This window comes from Pteronotus mesoamericanus, unplaced genomic scaffold (genome assembly GCF_021234165.1).
Source record: "Pteronotus mesoamericanus isolate MK-2021 breed Mesoamerican mustached bat unplaced genomic scaffold, CSHL_Meso_final scaffold_174, whole genome shotgun sequence".
NCBI classification, from domain to species: Eukaryota; Metazoa; Chordata; class Mammalia; order Chiroptera; family Mormoopidae; genus Pteronotus; species Pteronotus mesoamericanus.
In genome coordinates this window covers 40,627,647-40,649,001 of record NW_026555309.1, presented here as the reverse complement: position 1 = coordinate 40,649,001, position 21,355 = coordinate 40,627,647, and the positions used below count along the sequence as shown (strand labels likewise).

Here is a 21,355-nt window from a genome sequence, read left to right as displayed (position 1 = left end):
ATGAATTCTTATGAGAACTAAGTGAGAAGATTTGTATACAAAGGTTGACATATAGTAAGTGCCCATAAGAACTGTTGTTGGTAGTAGGGTTGTCGATAGAATTGCTGCTCTTACTTTGACATTTGTTTTGATCATGGACTAATACACTCCACTGAGGGCGAAAAAAGTCCTCAGCCTACCAGAAACTGAGTTGATTTTAAATGCATACGAGAAGATTGGAGTATGAAAAGGTGGGACAATCCAAGGCCATGAATTACACCTTATGATGCGGGGGGTAGATGGGCTTCTTCAGTTGAAATAATAAAGAGAGAGCTAATGAATTAGTGACTCTGACATGTATTTTCCGGCTAAGCAGTACCGATTATGTGATTTTCTGCTTTTCAAATGTAAATGAGAAGTGTTTGGTGATTGTTCTTCTCATAGGCAGAAAATTGACATAATTAAACACTGGCATGAAAAGTGATGATTCAGTTCAGTAGGCATTGTTTTGGTAGGCTCGGACGGGGGCGCTGCGGCGGCCATGTGCCCACACCAGACCCGTGTGATTTCCCCAGGCACTGTGTGCAGGTGGAGCAGCAAAGAGGCCGCCCGCCATGCCACCTCTGCCAGGTCCTCCAGCCTCTGACCTAGTCCCCGTGTAGGAACTCTGGCCTGGACGGTCTTTTTTTTTTTTTTTTTTTTTTTTTGAGCCACCACAGGAAGCAGGGTATGGGGCCTGGTGTCCTGTGTTAATACGTAAGTTGGACTTGAGAAAATTACTTCTCCGAGTCTCAGGATCTTCACCTGTGAAATCATTTTACTAATTCCCACTTCCCACAATTCTTTTGACCATTAAATGGACTAGGCCACGTTAAGGTAATTTTTAACAGTACATACACTACAAAAGTAAGTTATTGTTTTTATTATTTTTTATACGTTGTCTTTGAGGAGGATACCCATCTCCTGCTAATATTGCAAACAAGGGGATTATTTGAATTTAAATGAATCTTTCCACCTCCAAATTAGAGCTGCTCTAATTGCTATTCCAAAATCATGTTCTTGAATACATATGAGAAGCTCTGCCCCACATCAAGATACAATATAAACTCAGTATTTTTAAAATTTCAATGGATGAGTATTAAAAAGCATATATAAATTAATTTTTAAAAGAGATACCAGAATAGCATTCTAAAACATGTATTGTGGAGTAATTATAATCAGGTTTCTATGGAAACCGCCGCATATTAATACTTGAAATGGACAATAATTTGTTCTCAGTACCCACAGGCAGCCGCAGGTCAGCTGGGCCCTGAGGGTGTTGGCGCCACCCAACATTCGCAGTGACGCAGAGAGTCCGCCTGCTCAGCAGCAGACTTGCAGTGAAGTTGGTGGAGTGTGAGCCTCAGGCCCCGCCTTACGGGGCCTTCCACAAGGCCCTAGCAACTAGGGAGTTACGATGTGCAATGCTTTCCTTAAAGAGGCTCCCTCCAATTTATTTAGTCTCAGAACCACAAAACCTTTCCCCCGCCCCCTCAGAATAGACAGAATGTCTGTCCCCACCACACCTTCAGAGCCAAAGCCTTTACCTTGTAGGTACCCAACTGGTTCCTTGTTTTCAGACATGGGTGACAATCTGAAATGTATGCGTTCTGCCACATCTGTCCAGATATTCTTGGGGAAAAATTTTTTTTACAATGTAGGGGTCTTTTCCACACCAAGATTGTACTTGTCCAAAACATGTGTGCTTTTTTTAAGCCTGTCGAAGCAATATGTGGTAACTTTTACAGCTTTGTTCCTGTCCCTCATCACCAATGGCAATATTACTCTAACTGATTTTGAAGTTACCATGGTATGAAAAGAATTCATCAGAATTGAGGGGAATGTGGCTGAGAATTGTCCAAAAGGAAGGCTCTCTGGGACCTCTGATTTCTTACTGTTAGAATTTCACTGGAAATTTCATTTCAGAGAAAATCCCTACCGTGTTTACAGGCAGCTTATTTGCTGTGTTGGCAGTGGAGCCAGGCAGACCGGGTTTTGAATCCCAGCTTTGCACATCGTGGCTGTAGGAACTTGAGCAGAGGCTATAACTTGATGTGCCTCGTTTTCCTCGTCTGTTAAATTGGAATAATCCAACTGACCTCACTGAATCATTGTGAAGCCTCTTTGAAATCAGCGCTCTGGTATGACTGAGGGACGGGCCCCACCTCCCCACCCTCCCCCGTGTAGTTCCTAGTGTCCCCAGAGTGCCACGGTCTCGCTTCTGTGACAGAGCTTATTGAATGGGGCCATCGGGATGCTCCTGGGTCTGCAGTCCCCACAGGCTGGGTGTTCATCGGGGCTGGAGTCTGAATCAGCACCAGGAACACCCTCAGAGCTTGGCACGCATCAGACACGCTTCATGTTTATTGAAGAAAATTGAATTGAATAGTCAAATAGAATCCAATATGCATGCTCTTTTGGTGTGTAATGGAATAGCAGAGTGATATGTGCTATGACATTTGCAAATATGTAACCAGAAGGACATGCAGGGAGCACAGACTTCTGTGGGCCTGATGAATTTTAGAGAGGATATTTGAGTGTTGATGAAATCGTAAAACGCCTTCCTGGTCCCCTCGACCCTGCCACCAAGAGGGCTTGTCTTGCGCATTGACCTTGGAGGTGGATTAAATCCTCTCCTGGGGCGTCAGTGTTCCTCTTGTGGACTCTATGGGCCAGCTTCTCATTGGCTGCAAAGTGTGGAGACCGGGGAAACGCCGCTGCCCAGCTGTTAGTTCCACAGCCGTCAGCTCCGCAGCCGGGCTGCCTTCGAGGTCCACTGGCAAGACATAGTCAAGGGCAGCTTCTGAACGGCCACAAACCTTGCGACTGGACACTGAAAGGCTGCTATTTAAAAACCTTGTATTTTCATAATCATGATGCCAGCAACAAAAAGCGGAAGTAGGGGAAAATAGCCTCGGGCTGACCCCTCCCATTCCCCACATGGCAGCAGCACCCTGATGGTCTGAGCTCGAAACACTCCCAGGGCTGCCGGGTTGGGGATGCGGTCGGGAGTCCTGGAGGCTCTTGAATTCAGAAAGCGATCCTGGTGGCCTTTTTACTTTTCCCACTGTCATTCCCAGTAAGAAGTTCATTTTACTTGGACATAAATGCATATATAGAAAACCAAGAAAATATCCATGAACCGATGTTTACCTTTACAGCCATTGGATTCTGATGTTTCCCATTTTTGTCGATTTCATTTTTCAGTGTTGTATATGAAACTGGATTTCAGGCCCACATATGTGTCACAAGTCCCAGTTTAGAAAATGCTGCTGCATTAGACGTGGAAGGAAAGGACGTTGCACGCTGGTCCGCCATGCCCACCCCCTCCTTTGTACCCATGCCAGCTGGGTCTCAGCACCCTCTAGTCCTTCTGCCTGGGGCCTTTGGCTTTGGGTAGTTCTGGTTCTTCAGACTCCAGGAGCCTATGAGGAAGCATCCCAGGACCTGGGTGTTTGTCTCTCCTCCGAAACAGTGGCTACCATTTCTGACTATAAAACATTGGTGATGGGACAGCAGAGAACCCATCAAAGGTCAATGAACCATATAAATTAATAGCACTCTGACAGACAAGGCACTAGCTTTGTTTGCAGACACAGGGGAAGCTTTGGAAGTATTTGGAGTACTTGTGCCATCAAGAGTTTTCAAAAGGGCACTGCCTTTGTGCCAAATTTAGTGTTTCCAAGTTCGATTCTGCCACTTAGAGTTGTCAGGTCTCTTGGGCAAACTTTTTCACTTGTGAGCCAGCATAGGCTAATGACCAAATTCCTTGTTATTAGTATTCAAAGGTGGTTCCAAACAGTTTCCCATGGAATTCTCAAGTCTGACCAACATCCCCCCCCTTCACAGAGAACCTACCACCATGGTGAACTCATCTACAAACTTGTCATCCGTTTGCTTTCCGTCCTCTGCATCTTTGTCCATTGCCTGAGGGTTCCACCCTGATTCTGTCTGCAAACTCCTAATTTTTTAAGGCACCATAATATCCAGCTAGAATACCTCATCCTCAGCAAAGCCCTTCTGTGCAGTAGGCAGGGCGACGTTCAATGCCTGCCTTTTACATGTCAGAAAACTCAGATTCAGAGATATAAAGTAACTTGCTCAAAATCAGACAATTAGTGAGCATGTACAAAAAAAAAAAAAAAAAAAACCTCTCAAATTCAGTTCTTCCAACCTATATATCAATGTCTTTTTACTGAAAATGGCACAGTCCTTAGTAGTACTTTCTTTGAGAAAAGTAGGGACATTTGTGTCAATGACCCTTCGAGTACTCTAAAAAGACTTTTAAATCCTCAAGCCATAAGAAGTGTTTCAAGAAAGATTTTTCAAGAGGATCTTCTTAGCAGCCAACTTGGTGCCTAACATCTTCTGGGCTCAGGAAAAGTGTTCTTTGTTCCTCACATTTGACTAAATTCCTTTCAGGAAAGTTTAGCATTGCACCTGAGTGTCGTATTGCCTTTGATTTATCATTGTATTACCAAAGGGAAAAAAGAGGTCTTCCTTTTTATTTCTTAATGCTAGAGTTGTTGATTTATCAGGCGAGCCTCTCAGCTGAAAGTACCATGGGTGGGCTGTACCTTGTTTAGCCTAAGACTGACAGCTAAAGTGTGCATTGCCGTATCACAGATCCTTCTACAATCAAAGAGCTAGTAATGGGGGAGGGACTGGACTCTATGCTAGGTTCTCTACTAAGCCATCTCTTAGAGAGTGGGGAAAGGTATTTATCATTGACTTTGTTTAAAACTACCAGTGATTGGTGATCATCAAAGACAGGACAAATATTTAGTTGTCTTATTACTTCAAATTCCCTACAGGCAAGGGACCCCCTCATTGCCTGCACCTGGGACAGACCACTCCCCACTTTGCCCCTGCACACCCACGCTAAGCCACTGTTGCTGAGCATGTTGACAGGACATGTCTCACTGGGTCCTGACCATAATCCATAAGGGAGCTACTGTTATTCTTTTACAAATGAGAAGACTGAGGCTTGGAGAGGCTGAGTAGCTTGCCTAAGGTCACATAGCTAAGTGACGGATCAGAGATCCATCTGGGAAGAGGTGTGGCCTTGGTTGCCTTGTGCACTGGGGTCTCCTGGCACACAGTAGGCATTCAGCAATGACTGAGCAAACAGAAAAATGAGGAAACAACTTTGTCCCAAGACTTCAAATGTGACATTTCTGGGGGCTTACTAAGTGAAGAGACCTGAGAAAATCTTAACACCTTGAAAAGGTAAAAGGAAAGAAAAAGTCCTTGAAACCTGACTCGTGTGCTTTATCCTTGAAATTACACTCCATGTCATGGACTAGCAGGGCTATCCGACCTTTTGGTGTGTCTGGGCCACACTGGAAAAAGAAGAGTTGTCTTGGGCCACACATTAAATACATTATGACATGTAATCACAAACAAATCTCATAATGTTTTAAGTAAATTTATGGTTTTTGTATTGGCCGCATTCATAGCCATCCTGAGCTGCATGTGGCCCATGAGCCACAGGCTGAACACCCCTGGTAAAGTCACACAGGCTGTGGCTTATGAGTTAGCCCGTGGGATGCATTAAAGCACATCTGGTGACCACTGCTATTTAATAAGCACTTACTGTGTACCAGGGCCTGTAAAAGAGGCTTTGTCATTCATTGGGAAAAACAGTCCTGGGAGGCAGGTGTTATTATTCCATTTTATAGGTGAGGAAACTGAGGCCCAAGGGATTTATATATCTTGGTCACAGAAGGAATCAGCTGTTGAGCTCAGGCAGGATTCAACACCAGCCTACCTGACTCCAAAACCTTTTAGGCTTTACATTTCTGAGCAGAACCAAATTCCTGGGATCTCAGACCACCACCAAGGAGACATGGAGGTCAATCCAGACTTTGGACCTTCTTGCTGAATCAACCTGAAAAGAACATGCCTTTAGGAGCCAATTAAACCACCTCTTCTGTTTGGCTGTGCTCACATTTTGCTTTCAGAAACAATAACAGTTCTGGGTAAAAATTTCATAAAAGCCTTTAAGCTATAAACTCAAAATGCCAGGGTCAAGATTTTGATAACACATTTTAAAATATTTTATTATTAAAAGGGTGCCTGAGGGTGTTACACTGTATAGCACAGTTGGCTTTTTTTACGTCTCCTGTCTGGTCATCTTCCCCGTAGAACCTGTGCCACGCCCCTACTCTAGCAGATTGACACCGCAGTTCCAATGTACACTCAGAGTTCTGAAACGATGCTTCAAACGCAGCGTGTTCACCAGGGAATCTAACAAACAGCTGGGCTGTGGTTCCGATGCCCTAGACGCTGTCATCTTTTACAAATATTAACTCATTTAACCCTACACCCACCCTATGAAGTGGGTGCTGTTATTATCTCCAGTTCACTGATGGGGAAATTGCGGTACAGGGAGGCTAAGTCACAGAGTCAGGGAGCATCCTTGTGAGAAACCTGACTTTTCTCTCCAGCTATGTTGAGTTGGGTATATATCTCGTCGTGACCAAAGAAACCTGCATAAGATGGCCAGCCCTTCCTTGCTAAGCCTGTATTGGGTTCTTGAGATGCTAAAAACCTCATCTTGGCTCTCAAATACTTCATGGTCTGAAGGCTGTTATTGGGTGTTAGAGAAACCCAAGTAAGAATTGTTCAGTTCCTTTAGCTGAAGCCATCAGGACGGGTTGTTGCGTGATTAATTGGAAAGGTAGGTTAAAATGGGGAATTATGAAAAATTATACTTACACATTTCATGTGTAACTTAAACAAATAATCAATTCATTATCTGCTCTTTTAAAATAAAGCCCAAGCATTTTTTTAAGCGTAGATCAATTGTTTCTTATAGAGACTATAGCGAAAGTGCATCAGCCAAGATTTCTAGTTTCTAAAAATGGAGCAAGAATTTAAAAGTACTTGCAAAAAAGAACTTACCAGAGTGACTGCTGGATTTTTATTATTTATCCCACAAATTTTTATGGCTGTCCTACCCACGGCTAATTTGGTGGCAGTGTTTTGGTTATTCAGTATTACTAAGTCTTTCCAAAGGATTCTATTCTATTTTCATGCGAACAGTATCTCTCATTCTTACTTACTTAATACTTTCATTTAATATCTAATTAAATTAAGTGACTGCACTCACAGATAAAATGGATGTGACTGGGTCTGGAACAAACTCAGGTCAGCAAAGGGCTGTGGTGGAATAGAAGCTGACAGCCTTTAGAGAGCTCTTTCCCGGCTGGGGACCTTCAGCCCTGCAGTGGCCTGCTCAGCTGGTGCGTGGGAGAGAGACACTGGGAAAAGCAGGTCTAGCGTCAGGTAGTCCAGATTTGGTTAAGTGGAGGTCAGCCAGGAGAGCTTCTGCGGCACTCAAGTGGTACAGGTGCCGGTCTAGAGGTTGGTGTGCAAGTTCCAGTCAGAGCAGAAGGAGGCAGGTCTGGATGGCATAGGAGGATTCGAGGGGCGGTCCCTGGAAATGGTGTCACTTCAGCAGACCAGGTAGGAAGGCAGCCCGGGGGCAGGTCCAGCACGACCAAAAGGATGCGTGGCTCATCGGAATAGCCGTGTGGTCGAACACAGGGGTGGGGAACCCCTGTACTGGTGATGAGCACATGCCTTATTTCTGAGACTAAATACCCAATGTTTAGTCTCTGCAGATCCAAGTTTGACTTTTTGGTCTCTGTCTTGCTCTGAGTCTTGGTGATAAAACGTGTGGAAGCCCAGCCTCTCCTTTCTCCTGCCAACTCGAGCAAGGTGCCCGGGGCCTCATCTGTGCTGATAGAACAGCCCTCCCTCAGTCACTGGGTTGCCTGCCCTAGTTCTAGTGAGGGCTTGACCTTGACCTGCTGTCACATGCTTGTCAGGCTCCTGCCTGCCATCTCCACTGGACCTCTCTGATATGTTCTCTCTCAAGGACCACATCTGCCTCGTTCACCCCTGTATCCATAGCATCTACCATTCTTGCCCATCCTAGAATCTCAGTAAAAATCTGTTGAATGAATGAGTGAATGAATGAACGCGATGACAGACAATGTACCATGGTCTTAGTGCTTGCGGTAGCGCTTTCCCTAGCTCTCCACAGGACTGGTCCCTTCTGCCATTCATGTCCCAGCTTAAAAGCCACCCTGAGGAGTCCTTCATTGGCCACCCCCCTAACACAGCCCCCAGATCCCCTTCCTCTCCACCGTGGTCTATTTATTACCTCTAGAACATTAGCTCCACAAAGGCAAGCCCCATGTCGGTGTTCGCTCTCTGCTGATTCTCCGTGCCCAGCACCGCCCCTGGCACGTAGCACCTGCTCCTTGACGTGGTAAATAAATGAAGAAACGGATGAATTATGATCCCAGTTCCAGAGAAAAGAAGAACATGGACTTGAATCTCCAACACACACTTAACTAAGTGCATGCCCGACTTCACCTGAACTCTTTGAATCTCAGTATCTTTCTACGCAAAATGGGATGAGAAGAGTAACTTCCCACCTCCTACAATGAAAAGGAGGTTTTGGTTGACTGGATACTTGATGCAAAGCACTTGGCATGCTCCACGGTGGGTGATCAATTAAAAGAAGCTCTTGTCTGCAACCCCAGACTAAGTCTCTCACCATGCCTGGACCTTCTCTGCAGAGAGAGGTTAATCAGAGGCCTCTCAGTTTGCAAGAGCCTGAGAGGGGCCTGTTCTTCCGGAAGCCATTCAGAGGTCCTGCTGCACGAGGACTGCCCTGTCTCTTTTTGCACAAGATAACAATCCTGGTCTCTTCGTGTTTTCACCTTGCCTCCCCCAGGGGTGTACTGTAGCAGCTGAGGCCTGGGAAGCCATTCTGATGGCACGAATAGAGCACATCACATGAGATGGGGGCGGGGCGGGGGGCGGGGAATCCAGACAGGAGCCTCGGATGCTCTTTGAATCATCCAGGGTCCCTTTTCGTGCAAATGGAAAAAACCCAGGGAGAAAATACTGTGTGGAATGGAGCTCACAGACCACCCTGGGCCCCCTTCTGGCTCCAGGAGTGATTCTGATACCTCTGATCTCCCAAGCTGGAAAACCACTTCCTGTGCCTCAGAGGGAGTGAGGAATTGTATTAAGGGGCAAACGTTCCCATTTTCTTTCAATTGTGTTTTCAGGGGACTTGAATCATGTTTCTCAAGCAGTCAATGAATCTGAAGGAAACAGAAGTGTTGGAAACAGGCTTTTATAAGCAGACTCCAGGCAAATTCCCCCGTCTTGCAGAAAACGCTTTGTGAAGGGAGGAGCTGGGGCAGTGGCCAGGCAGCAGCAGGCCTCGCTGGAGAGCTCTGCTGTTAAAATTTTGCTTCAAAAGTCCCCCTTTAAAGCATTCATGTCCTGCTGGAGGATCCAATGTGCATTTAACAAATAATTATCCTGCCCCTGAGACCTTGCTGGCTCCTTCAAGGTGTACAACCATGAGCTGCACACAGTCTCTGACTCCAATGTGTCCAGGTGTTTGTTTAGGAAATATTTAGGTAGCACTTGCTGTTTGCAGGTGCCGAGCGCCCCCAAAGCCATGAGAGTAGCTGCCGCGATTGTGTGAACAGTTGACTGATAACACTAACAAACACCAAGTAAACATGGTGCTGGGGCGCTTGCAAGAAGTATGGCTCTTGGTTTCAGGATGAGACAGCTTTCAAGGGAGGGAAAATCTCATCACAGGAAGCACAGTGGGCACGTTAGTGAAGCCCTTTGCATGAGAGCAGGGTTAAGCAGAGCAGAGAGAAGGAAGGGAATTCACGCCAGGCCCCTTATGTTACAGGGGCAGGCAAAAGCAGGTTTACAGTTGTGAGCACGTGGAACAGTTTATTCTGGTAGTATTATTTGTTATATTATTTATTTGTATTACCCGCTTTTGCTCACCCCTGCATTTTATTTCATTGAATTCTCATAGCAGCCCTGTGAGGTAGATGATATCATGGTCATTTGCCAAATTAGGAGCCAAAGACACAGAGGTGACATGGCTCACCTAATGCCATGTCACTGCTAAGGGCTGGAGGCAGAATCTAAAACCTAGGCTTTCCCCAGCTCCCCAAGAATCCCATCAAGGAATAACAGGTAAAGAATTGTATGCCGGCGCTGCCACATGGGAGGTGTTCAGGCCGTGCATGTCATCTAACCTCTCCCAGACTCGGCCTGTCCGTTAAATGAAGGTCATTTGTGCCTGCTTATTTTCAAGGTTTTGTGAGGAACACCCGATGAAAGAAGGAATGCGGAAAATGCTGAAAATCCATAAATAACTATGAAGATAGGAGAAGCTGCGATGATCAGGGTGCACCTGTCTTAAACTCAGTTCCACACTGGAGCAAATAATGTAGCAAAGAAGCCAGGCCCTTGCCTAGTATCCATAACACAAAGTCTTTTTAGGGTTCAGTTCATGGTGTTAGTGAAACAGTTATTTGGTTTATTTTTATCGACCCTGTTGATCACAGTGAAGAATATTATCCTGTCAAGCGTTAGGTCCCTACTTCAGGCCATGTGGGTCTCATTTCCTTTCCTCTTGATAAAGAATTGGTGCCTCCTAAACCTGGTTTCTCTCGTAGGTTCCCAGTTTCAATAAATGTAGCACCCTCTCTCCATCAACCAAACTCAAAACCCAGGCGTCACCATGGTAACGCCCTCTCTCTCTCCTGCCATCTCACCTGGCCACCAACCTTGTAGATGTTGTCCCACATCATCTCTCGCCTGGGCCACTGCAGGGTCTCCCCACTGGGCTGCTCTGCCTCTACCCTTGGCTCCCTCTCCACACTTCATTCTCCAAACCACAGCCAGTGTGGTCATTTAAAATGTAGATCGTTTTGTCACTCCTCTGCTTAGTGCCACTCAGTGGCTTCCAGTTGTAGTTGGAATGAAACGCCTTAGAGCTTACATCGGCCTGCAAGACCTAGCTCCGCTTCCAACCACATCACTTGTCACCACACCCTCTGTCACCGCCTGCCAGCCACACCATGGATTTTTATTTTTATTTTTGCCTCAGGACATTTGCACAGGTTGTTTCCTTTTCCTGGAGCTCTCTTTTCCTTCCTTGCACTGCACCTGGCTGGCTCACCCTAAACGTGTAGGTGTCTAATGTCATCAGCCATGATACTCCGTGATCATGACCTGTTCTCGCATGGCACTTGTCCCATTTTGTAAATGTGTTAAATTTAACATCTGTACCCCCATTAGAATGCAAGCTCCACAGTGGTAGGATGTCCATCCATTTGGTGCACCACTGTACACCCAACGCCCAGCACAATGCCAGGCAAGTAGCATGTAGCCAATAGATATCTGTCATATTCACAGACATGGAATGAAATTAACAATACCTCCGGAAATTCAGCTGAGAGCCTCATGGCTTCTACACCGTCCACCCCCACCCCTCTGAGGCTCGGTGATCAGACTAACAAGGCTGTCCCTCATTGCTTTGTTCCAGGAGCGGCTGGTGCTGTCCGTCCTCCCCCGATTTGTCGTGCTGGAGATGATCAACGACATGACCAACGTGGAAGACGAGCACCTCCAGCACCAGTTCCACCGGATCTACATCCACCGCTACGAGAATGTGAGGTGAGCAACGCTCCGCCCCGCCGCTTCTCCTTGTGACCCGTGCCACGTGGCTGCTCTCCTCTCACGGCCGTGACTTCTGTCTGCCCTGGTGTCAGGGCTGGTTTTCATTGGTTGACTAACATCAACTAGTCGTTATTCATGACACGGTTCTACGTTTCCAAATTGAGGCTCGAGAAGGTTGTCAGATTATTTTTGCTGTTGCCTTACTGCTTGACTCCCCTTGAGTAGGCTTATTCACCTTCACATTTTTGCGTGGGAAAGTCAAAAGCCTTCTCAATGTGATTAGAAAACTAACCCCAGAATGCAATCTGGAAACCTCAAGGGTGATCACGTAGGTCTCCTTAATATCCCTCATAAATGTCTGTAAAGCAATACAAAAAAGGACTTCAGCTTTTTTTGCTTTTTGCAAGCATGTCTTTGGCCAACCACCCATCCATTCATTCACCTACTCACCCGTCCATCTCCTTGTTCACCCATCTATCGAGCCATCCATCCCCCCATCCATCCCCTTCTACACGTCAGCCTTCCTTCCACCCAGTCATCACCCATCCGCTCATCCATCCGCTCGTCCATCCATTCTCTCACGTGCCCGTCCATCAGCCCACCCGTCCATCTATCCGTTCACCCATCCGTGCCCTCTCTTTGCCCAGCACTGCACGGGACAACATACCGAGTCTGAAAATCAGAGGGTAGACTCCTTAGTGAGGCAGAGCAGCTTTAAAATCCCAATTCTGCCTCTCCCTTGTGTGTCACCTTGGGAAATTTACATACCTGAATCTCAGAGTCTTTCTCCATAAAATGGGTGTTTTGGCAGCCACCTTGTAGTGAGTAAACATATATACAAAGCGTAGGACAAGGGTGTACGTATAGTAGAGCAGTAGGCATATTGTAGGTGTTCCAGACATGGTTTCTAGTGGCAAGCCAAAAAGAAGCCAACCCTGGCTGATTTAAGAGAAATGCTCTGAAAGGCTACATGTTGGCTGTAGAATAATTGGGGAAGGAGAGAGAGGTGGTCTCAGGAAACAAGCCAGAAGAAACCAGAAGCACGGCCAGAGTCACAGCAGAGCACTGGGCCAGTAAGGACCCGGCTGCCATTGTTTCTGAAGAATTCATTGCTGGTGCTGCCAACCTTGTCCCCACACAGCTATCACCTCCACTGTCCCTCCAGCAGCCCCAAGATCTGGACATGGCTGACTTTGTCCTGCCCCCACTCTCTGCTCCCCCTGCCTCTTTGCATCTCAAGTTAAAGCCTGGGGTTGATGTGGCCCATTGGCTGAGCCCAGTCACTGGCAGGAATTGACTAGAAAGCAAATTTCTGACCTTTTCAGCTTGTACAGTAAAACTGTATCTCCCTCCCACCAAATATCATAGGGTGAAAATTTCCCAGGCATGGGGAGAAAGTCCATATGTTGATATAGCTCTAAAAAAGCCAGTGTACCTTCTTAGTTCCTGGGTCTCTAACTCTGTAGGAAACTAGAGGAGGACAATTTTCCACCTACCAGCATCTCTGACTCTCCTCCGCCGGGCAGAGAGGGACACTCGTTGGGAAGCAAGTCCAGCAGGGAGTAAGATTCTCACCCAGCCCTTTAGCAGGACAGTCAGCCTAGGTGGGTCTCTGGGTCTCATTCAAGAGTCAGGCTACGCTGCTCTAGCTGCTGGAGTTTGCGGAGAGCCCTTAGTCAAATAGCAGCTCTGGTGGAAGGCACCCCCCCAGATGTAGGAACTGGTCCCATAGACCACGGGACCTCATCAATACCAATTCTAGAACAACAGGTTCCAAGCAGTACCAATAATTATATTCTGGGTGGGGCTCTATTATTAAAGGAAGCAAAGAGGCAGACCTGTGCGGGGGGGGGGGCGGGCAGTGAGAGGCGGAAGGTGTGGGTGGATAGAGAAACTTTTTGAAAGAGATGCTTCTTATTTGCCTCATTTAACATTGAGTCAGCCGAGAGGAAAAGATAAGGACAGGACACCTGGGCAGAGGAATCAGCACAAGTGAAGGCAGAACAGTGGTCAGTATGTCTATAACTAGGTATAAAATATGTGTATTATGTATAAGAAAAAATAAATATAAATGTTTGACCACTTATGAGAGTGCTTGTTATCCTGGAGAAAGAGGTGGGGGAGAAACTACCCTTAATTAAGAAAAACTAGAGAAAATCCACAAGCCAGCTCACCCACACCCACATACTTGGGACCCCTAAGTTCAAGAAATAACACATTTGGCTTTCTTTCTGCACAGGTCATTTTTTAGTGCTTTCTTTAGTCCAGAACAACTAAAGGTACTTCTGCCCCTTCCACCCTGCCAAGTTATTTTAAACCAATAAACTGAGTTCTGACACTCCGAGCCCCTTTTCTGAAAGTCCACAGCACACTAAGCTGAAATTGAGTTGGCTGTCTTACATCTTGCAGTGGCCTCAGCTCGCTGCAAAGGAGCCATTTTTAACAGGAAAAGAACCCAACAGGAAAAGAGATACCCGCTGCAGCCTGGGCTCCTCCCCAGCTCTCCCCCGAGGCCCTCCTGCTGGTGTTAAGAGGATGAACTCAGCCAGGGGCGGCAGGGCTCCTGCAGCCCACTGCCAGGCTGCTGGGTGCTAAAATAAGACCAGAGATGAGAAAAGCAGCGGAGGATGGTCCTTGGCCTGTATCTGAGAACAAAGTCAGACGGGCTGCTACGCCCCATTCCCCAGCCCCCAGAGCACACTCCTGAGGAGCAGGGAGCTTTCCTGAAGCCGTTTGCAATCCTGCCGCCCTCTTCATGGCTGGCGATGCACCCGGTTCATCCTTTCTTCTCTGTTGCTTTTCTGTTTTGTTGTTTTGAGACCTTTCCTGAAAAACAGGCTGCCGTAAATGCCTAACCCTTCATGCTATTTCATACAGTTCATCGCCTGCTGTCAGCGGAGGGCATACAGGAGCCACCACACGTGGGGACATCAGTGTGCCCCATAGACAAGGAGCCTGTCGACCAGGGTTCTCATCCAGAACACTTTCTATGAGCCACAGCCCTTAAAAGATGTTGGCAGTATCATTTTTTCTTTCTGGGTTTTAGTTTCCTAATCCAAAAATGAACTGTCTGAAATGGTCAACACATTGGTGCTTAAGGTGATTTCATCTACATACGGCTGAGATGTAGCACTAGATCCCGCGCCACTGGGCTTGTTACTGGAAGCCTTTTGGAAGCCTTCAGATCTCACCTGCCCAGTTTGACTTCTCTTTCCTATCCCCCAACCATATATTTAAAACACTTCCTGTATTAGTTTGGGCCACGCTGTCTGCTCTAACAAATAACCTCCCAGTTGCAATAATTTAAACCCAATAGACTCTAGTCACACAGCTGTTCACTGCTAATATTCCCAGTGGGTGAGTGATTCAGGGACAGAAGCATCTGCATTCTATAGCAGTACCACCCCCTAGGCCTCAAAGTGCTTGGCATTCAGCTCTTGGAGGGGAAAGTATAGAAAATGTCCCCCTTAGCCCAGAAATGCCATGGATCACTTCTGCTCAGATGCCATTGATGAGACCTGGTCACGTGGCCCCACACAGCAACAAGAGGGGGCAGAGAGACCCTGGCTCAGCAGTCTTTGCTAGTGCTAAGGAGGCCTGGATTTGGTGGACAGTCAGCTTCTCCAGCAGACCTGCCTCCCGTCTCTCCTCCTGTGATCCAGGCCATGTGAATTTGCACATTCTCGGTCCACCCACTTTCGACTGGCTGTTCATCTCCAGCCAGCCCTGCCAACATATGCACTCTCCATGTTCGCCCTGCACACTAGAGGTTCATATACAAGCAAAATGAAATTGGATGAGCCTAGAAAACTGGGTGCCTTTTGAGGCCTGTCTATGTGGCAATCTATTAAACACTCTCTGAGTCCCAAAACTTTCCACAAAGAGTTATACATCCTCTATTTATTGAGGACCGTGGTTTTTTATGTTACGTTCTTACAGTAACCCTGCAGTGCAGCATCTTTGCTTTATTATCAAGAAAATGGAAGCTTAGAGAGATTAAATAACTTTCTCAAGAACACACAGTTAGGAAAAAGAATCTACACAGAGCCCGTGTTCCTATGACTCTAATGGAGTCTTCTAGGAGTCTTTAGAAGACTCTATTTGCACAGTGATGGTTAGGTAACATCACTTATTTTTAGCCAAATAAACAACTTATATAACAAAATTAGAGTTGGAAATGATAATGGCCTCCTCAGTATATTCTAAGATGAATATGTTGGAAAAGTTACAAGTTCATACTTAGAATCAAAAGACTCAACCTTGAGCCCGGCGCCTGGGGGTAGCAGAGTGAACAGTGCAGTGAGAACAAGGGCCCTGGTTTCTGTTTCTGATATTCAGTTCAACAGACTCCTGTTGCATGAGTATGACTTCAACCGGTGCTTCTCTGACTTGAGTGTGTACAAGGATCACCCGAGGCTCTTGCTAAGTCAGACTCTGATTCAGCAGGTCTGGTGGAGGCCTGAGATTCTGCACTTCTCACCAGCTTCGAGGAGATGCCAGTGGGGCCCGTGACCACACGCTGAGGAAGGAGGACTTGATTCGGATCATTGCTGTTTATTCAACTCAGGACACATGTCATGAGTTTTAACATATGATGGATTCTTGAAGGACAAGCAGACTTTTAATAGGTAGAAACAGGAAAGAAAGCTATGCCACAGAGCAGATACTTTGTACAGATGCAGGTGCATAAAATATGATGGTTTCAGAAGACTGGGAGAAACTGGATGATATTGAGACACTGAGTACACATGAAACTTTTAGGATCTTTGTTCTCAGGGAATCCATTTCTTCTTTCCATAGGCTGCATGCTCCATGAGGGCTGTGATGGTACTTCTTGCTCATCTCTGTATCTCCAGTGCCTGGCACTTAGTAGTCATTGGATTAATTAGCTCTTGAGTGAATGAATGAACAAATAAACAAATGAATGAATGTATGAACGAACCATTTTTGCCATAGATGGATGAATATGAATAGCCTTGGATGAATGGATCTATAAAGTGAATGGGTTGGACCAGATGATCTATAGGTCCTTGTACTTTCCACCTTCAAAGGTATTGTAGTGATAACATAGATTCCAGAGCCAGACTGCCTGGTTCACACCCTAGCTTTTCATGTTCATGAACAAGTATTCAGGCCTTAGTTTCCCTAACTGTAAAATAGAGGTGATCATAATAATAGGCCCTGCCCCATAGATTCTTTTGAAGAATAAATGAGTTAATACAGTAGAACCCTTAGATCAGATTCAAGTCCACAGTAAATACTCTCAGTGTTGCTGCTACTACTGTTGCAGGCTTTCATTCATAGTTAAGAATGCTTTTATCTGCAAATAACAAATAATCCAATTAATGGTCTTTTTCTTTTCCACCTCTCTATTATCTGTCTCCTCTCTCCTCCCCTCCTCCTCCTCTTCCTCCTCCTTCTTCTTCTTCTTCTCTCTCTCTCTCCCTCCCTTCTCCCCTCTTCCCTCTCTCTCCCACTCTACCATTCCATTAGAGTGGACAATCCTAACTCTGCCATATGCTACCAGTGGGATGTTGGGCATGTCTTCTGGACTCTCTGAGCCTCATTTATTTGCTCATCTTCACAAAGGAGACAAAAGTGCCTTCCCCATTAGGTCATTGGATGAATTAACAAAGACAGTGCTCATGCAGTGCCTTGCTTTTAGAAGGCTTTCCAGAACTGCCCCTCCCCTTCCCTCCAGTTTCCCTTATGCCAAACCATATGCATAGAATAAAACCTCACCTCATTGAAATGCTTTGTAAAATGGAAAGTTTTAAGTAATTAATTATTCTGCCTGAGGTCTCCCAGGTTCGCTATCTAGCCCCATAATTTTGGAAAAAAACAAACAAACATGCCTACCTCCGTTTGCCTGTAACTTGAGGTAGAATACATGCCATTAGGCTGGAGATAATGAGGTCTTGTGTACTTTTTTCCCATGTCAATTTTGCTCTGTGTTCATGGCATCTGTGTTGCTGTTCATTGTGAAAATATAAAAATAATTCATACAGCTTCATTTTGCTTTATACAACAAATCGATCTGTTCCTAGTGACAGATTTCCTTTTGGGATTTGTTTGCCTTGCCCACACTGCACAGCTCTGCACAGGAAGGAGGACTTTCCGTTGCCCCCTTGTCCTTCCTGAACTCCTGGGTACACTCTCTCTGCTGAGATGTTTGTTAAATGTTGAGACATTCCTCCTGACTCCCATGGCAGAGAGAAAAAAAATCTCAGGCCACAGTTAATTTCTTTGGATGGTGTTGATATGTCCCGGGATGGTTTAAAATATTAATGCTCTTTCTCCCCACCCCATCCCTTCCCTGTTGTCTAGTATTCTCTTTGCAGATGTTAAAGGATTTACCAACCTCTCCACCACCTTGTCTGCTCAGGAGCTGGTCAGGATGCTCAACGAGCTCTTTGCCAGATTTGATCGACTGGCCCATGTGAGTTGAATTTCATTCCCGACTCATTTTTGGCAGGAGTGAGGGACTGCATGTGGAATTAGGGAAAAGGACTCAACCTTCACCCCTGTTCTGCATCCTGTCCCCGGTCATGGATGCCTGATGCTCACATATTCTGGGGATCAATATTAGTTATTTACAGGTCTCAGATGGGAGGTTTGACGGGTTAATTTTCCCAGTTGAGAGACAGCTGGTTGAGTGACAATTAAACTGAAGTCCTTCTGATCTACTTCCACTCTCGCATCATTATTTCCCCCTGACGTAGCCAGGTGCCATCCAGCTGCAGCCTCCGTGGCGGTTCGTGCAGTGGCGATGGCTGCCTGCAGTGTCCCAGCTAACCCCAGCCATGCCCTCTGGAATGAATTAGCCTATTCTCAATAAGCAGTCATCTACTGGACCGTCATTTTGTGTGACCTCACTTAAAAGCTTTGTTTTTGGGGCCAACACGATTCACTTTTATTTTTAGTTGGCTTGATCAGAGCTAAAATAGAAAACAGGTTAAAAGAGATGAACATCTGTTATCAAAACACAGATTCCTAGTCCTAACACCACTCAAGTTACAAAGGGATATCACTGTCACACTCTAGTTTAGAGTGGGAGTTCGGTTCAAATAGGCGTGCCTTAATTTCCTGCTTTGTAAAGGGTGTCTATCACTCCCAACTCCACAGGCTGTTGTGAGAGTTCAATGAGACCACATCATGTGGGAGTTCATTTTTAATGTATCAAAATGTCCTTTTTTAAGGCTCCCTCATTCCAAAAGAGGTCCATTCATACTTGAATCTGAGCACCTCTGGGGTTGTGCCTGGTGCTATGGGTTGGGAGTATGGCAATTACTAAAGCACATGTTCCCCCTTCCTGGAGTTAAGTCTAGTCAGAGATACATAAAGAGGCAGTCAACGCACAACATGATGTGTGTGAAGGTAAGTCTGGGTGACGTGGGAATGCAAAGACAACACAGACCCTCGAATCAGAGACTTCCAGGAGAAAGTGACTCTTAGGCTGAGTCTTAAAATGAGCAAACAAACATAATAGAACACTATTGAGCAATGAAAAGGGATAAGCCTCTGATACATGCAACAATATCACTGCATTTCAAATGCAACATGCCAAGTGAAAGAAGCCAGATGCAAAAAGCTAGGCATTTTATGATTCCACACATAAGCCATTCTAGAAAAGGTAAAATTATAGGGACAGAAAAGAGATAAGTGGTTGCCAAGCAGAGTGAATGGATTGATTGCACAGAAGCATTGGGTCGGAGTGATTTGGGGATGATGTGGACGTTATATATGTGAGTGTGACTCTTCGTATTTATCTAAAAGGTAAATTTTATTGTTTATAAATTATGTATCAATAAGCAAGGTAAAGAAGACAGGGAAGGTCATTTTAGGCAAACAGGAGAACAAAAATAAAGATGCTAGCTACTCTATATGTATGAAGAAACCGGAGGAGATTTGGCATCGCCGGAGAGGAAAGCGCAAGGTGGGGAGTGGTGGAGATGTGCTGCACAGACAGGCAAGGACCTCCAAAGAGCCCGCAGAGTGACCTGTAGCCACCGGACAACTCTTAAATAGGGCACTGATGGTGCGGGAGGGGAGGTGGAGCCTGGGATGGTCTCCTAATACAAGAGCTGAGTGGCCTAAAGGGCTGGGAATTCAGAGATAGGGAAGAATGTACACTTCTTTCTTTTGATTGTTGCATCAGTGGTGGTTGGTGCCAGGTACATGTGGTTATTCTGCTTCGTGTTATGGTTTTGAATATTTCTGCTCAGAGACGCTACGATGAGCAAAAATGGGTCTCCATTGAGAACCGACCGATGTGACCAAAGTTAATTTTCAGTGTCACAATAAATCGTACTGACTCAGGGAAGGGGTTGCTAAGTAAAACTTAATGCACGTTGTTCAACCAATATTTATGGACTACGTACCTCATGCTAGGTGACGTGCAAGACTCCGGGAAGGCAAAACCAGCCCCTGGCCTCAGGAAGCTCCAAGTCTAGTAGGGGCGAAAGGCAAGCCCGTGATAGCAGCAGGACAGTGTGCTGTGAGCAGTAATAGCACCAGGGTCTTGGTGGACGAAAGAAAGAACAGCCAGATTCTTGGAGGGACTGGGGGAGTGGTGGTGGTCGTGTTCTGGCAGCATCCAGAGAAGAGGTCATCTGTACACGGGGCCTTGGGAAATAACAGAAGCTTTCTTGGCATCAGATTACACAAGGAAGTGCCTTCTAGGCTGAGCCATGGGGCAAAGGCAGGGAAGCATGAAAATGCAAAATCACACCACTGGTTTGGGGAGCTGTAAGAAGCTCAAGGTTGTTAGAGCGTGAAGGGCATGGGAGATTGCAATGAAGAATGAACTTGAAGAGGAAGGCAGAAACAAATCCTGGAGAGCAGGGTGTGACATTTTAAGGAATGTCCTGGAGCCTGGACTTTTCACCCTGGTTGCCATCTGCACAATGGCAGAGGGGAGGCAAATGGGAGTACATAGCCCATTCACCCCCAGTAAGTAAGATTCTGTAGTCCACCCCTGGGGTACGAATCCTATTGAAAGGTTTTAAAGAAAAAGTGAATATCAAATTAAGCACAGATAGATAGGTGATGGAGACTATTAAATATTCATAAACGGCCTAGCATATGTTACGCGCTGTGTTGAGTGTTTTCCCTGGCTTACCTAATTCAGTTCTCACAACAAACCTATGGGGCAGGTTCTTTGTTGCCATTTTACACAATGAGTGACTGAACTGAGGCTCAGAGAAGTAAAATAATCTGCCCAGAAGCACTGACAGGGGGTGCCTCTGTGGTCCAGGCTGAGGCCAGTGCTCGGTCTTGACCTCTAAAGAGGCATTTTAGGGGCTGGAAGCACTAGTGCCCCTGCAGGGTGGCTCGAAAGGTTATACTGAGGGGACTTCGCAGGTGGGCCAGGCTTGCATGCGCCCAGTACAGAGCCACTCCCTGCTTCTCAGTTTCCTGTCAAAAGTGTAACGAAGGATAAACAAAACAGTACCTGCGAGGTGTTCCTTCTCACACAGGCTGGCTCTGAATAAGTACTCAGTTCCCACGGGCACTCAGCAACCCCCTCGTTCACCCCACCCTGGTGCATCTGTCCTTGCTATCCGGAGACCTGGGTAGAAAAGTATAATAAACTCTGCCAGGGAAAACAGTTATACTCACCTTGGAAAGAGAAACCCCACTTTAAATGTTTTCGCCCCCTATCAGTCACTTCACAAAGTTGCATGTTCTGCTTCTGTATAAAAGGAGACTGGACTTGCCCCTTTTTAGCATCTTTTGGCACCAAAAGTCTGTATCTTTATAATGAGCTCCGTCTCCTTGCCAGGAGTCTTTGCTTTAGATGTTCATTATG

At 46.0% G+C, this 21,355-nt stretch overlaps 1 protein-coding gene across 1 annotated transcript in view; it reads left to right on the top strand.

Moving 5' to 3' along the window:
- ADCY8 (adenylate cyclase 8) overlaps positions 1-21,355 on the top strand; it is a 156,023-nt gene that overhangs the window by 40,248 nt on the left and 94,420 nt on the right. Inside the window, exons 3-4 of the mRNA XM_054590096.1 lie at positions 11,411-11,541; positions 17,872-17,983. Coding sequence (XP_054446071.1) covers positions 11,411-11,541; positions 17,872-17,983 — 243 coding nt within the window. The remainder of the gene's footprint in view (positions 1-11,410; positions 11,542-17,871; positions 17,984-21,355) is intronic.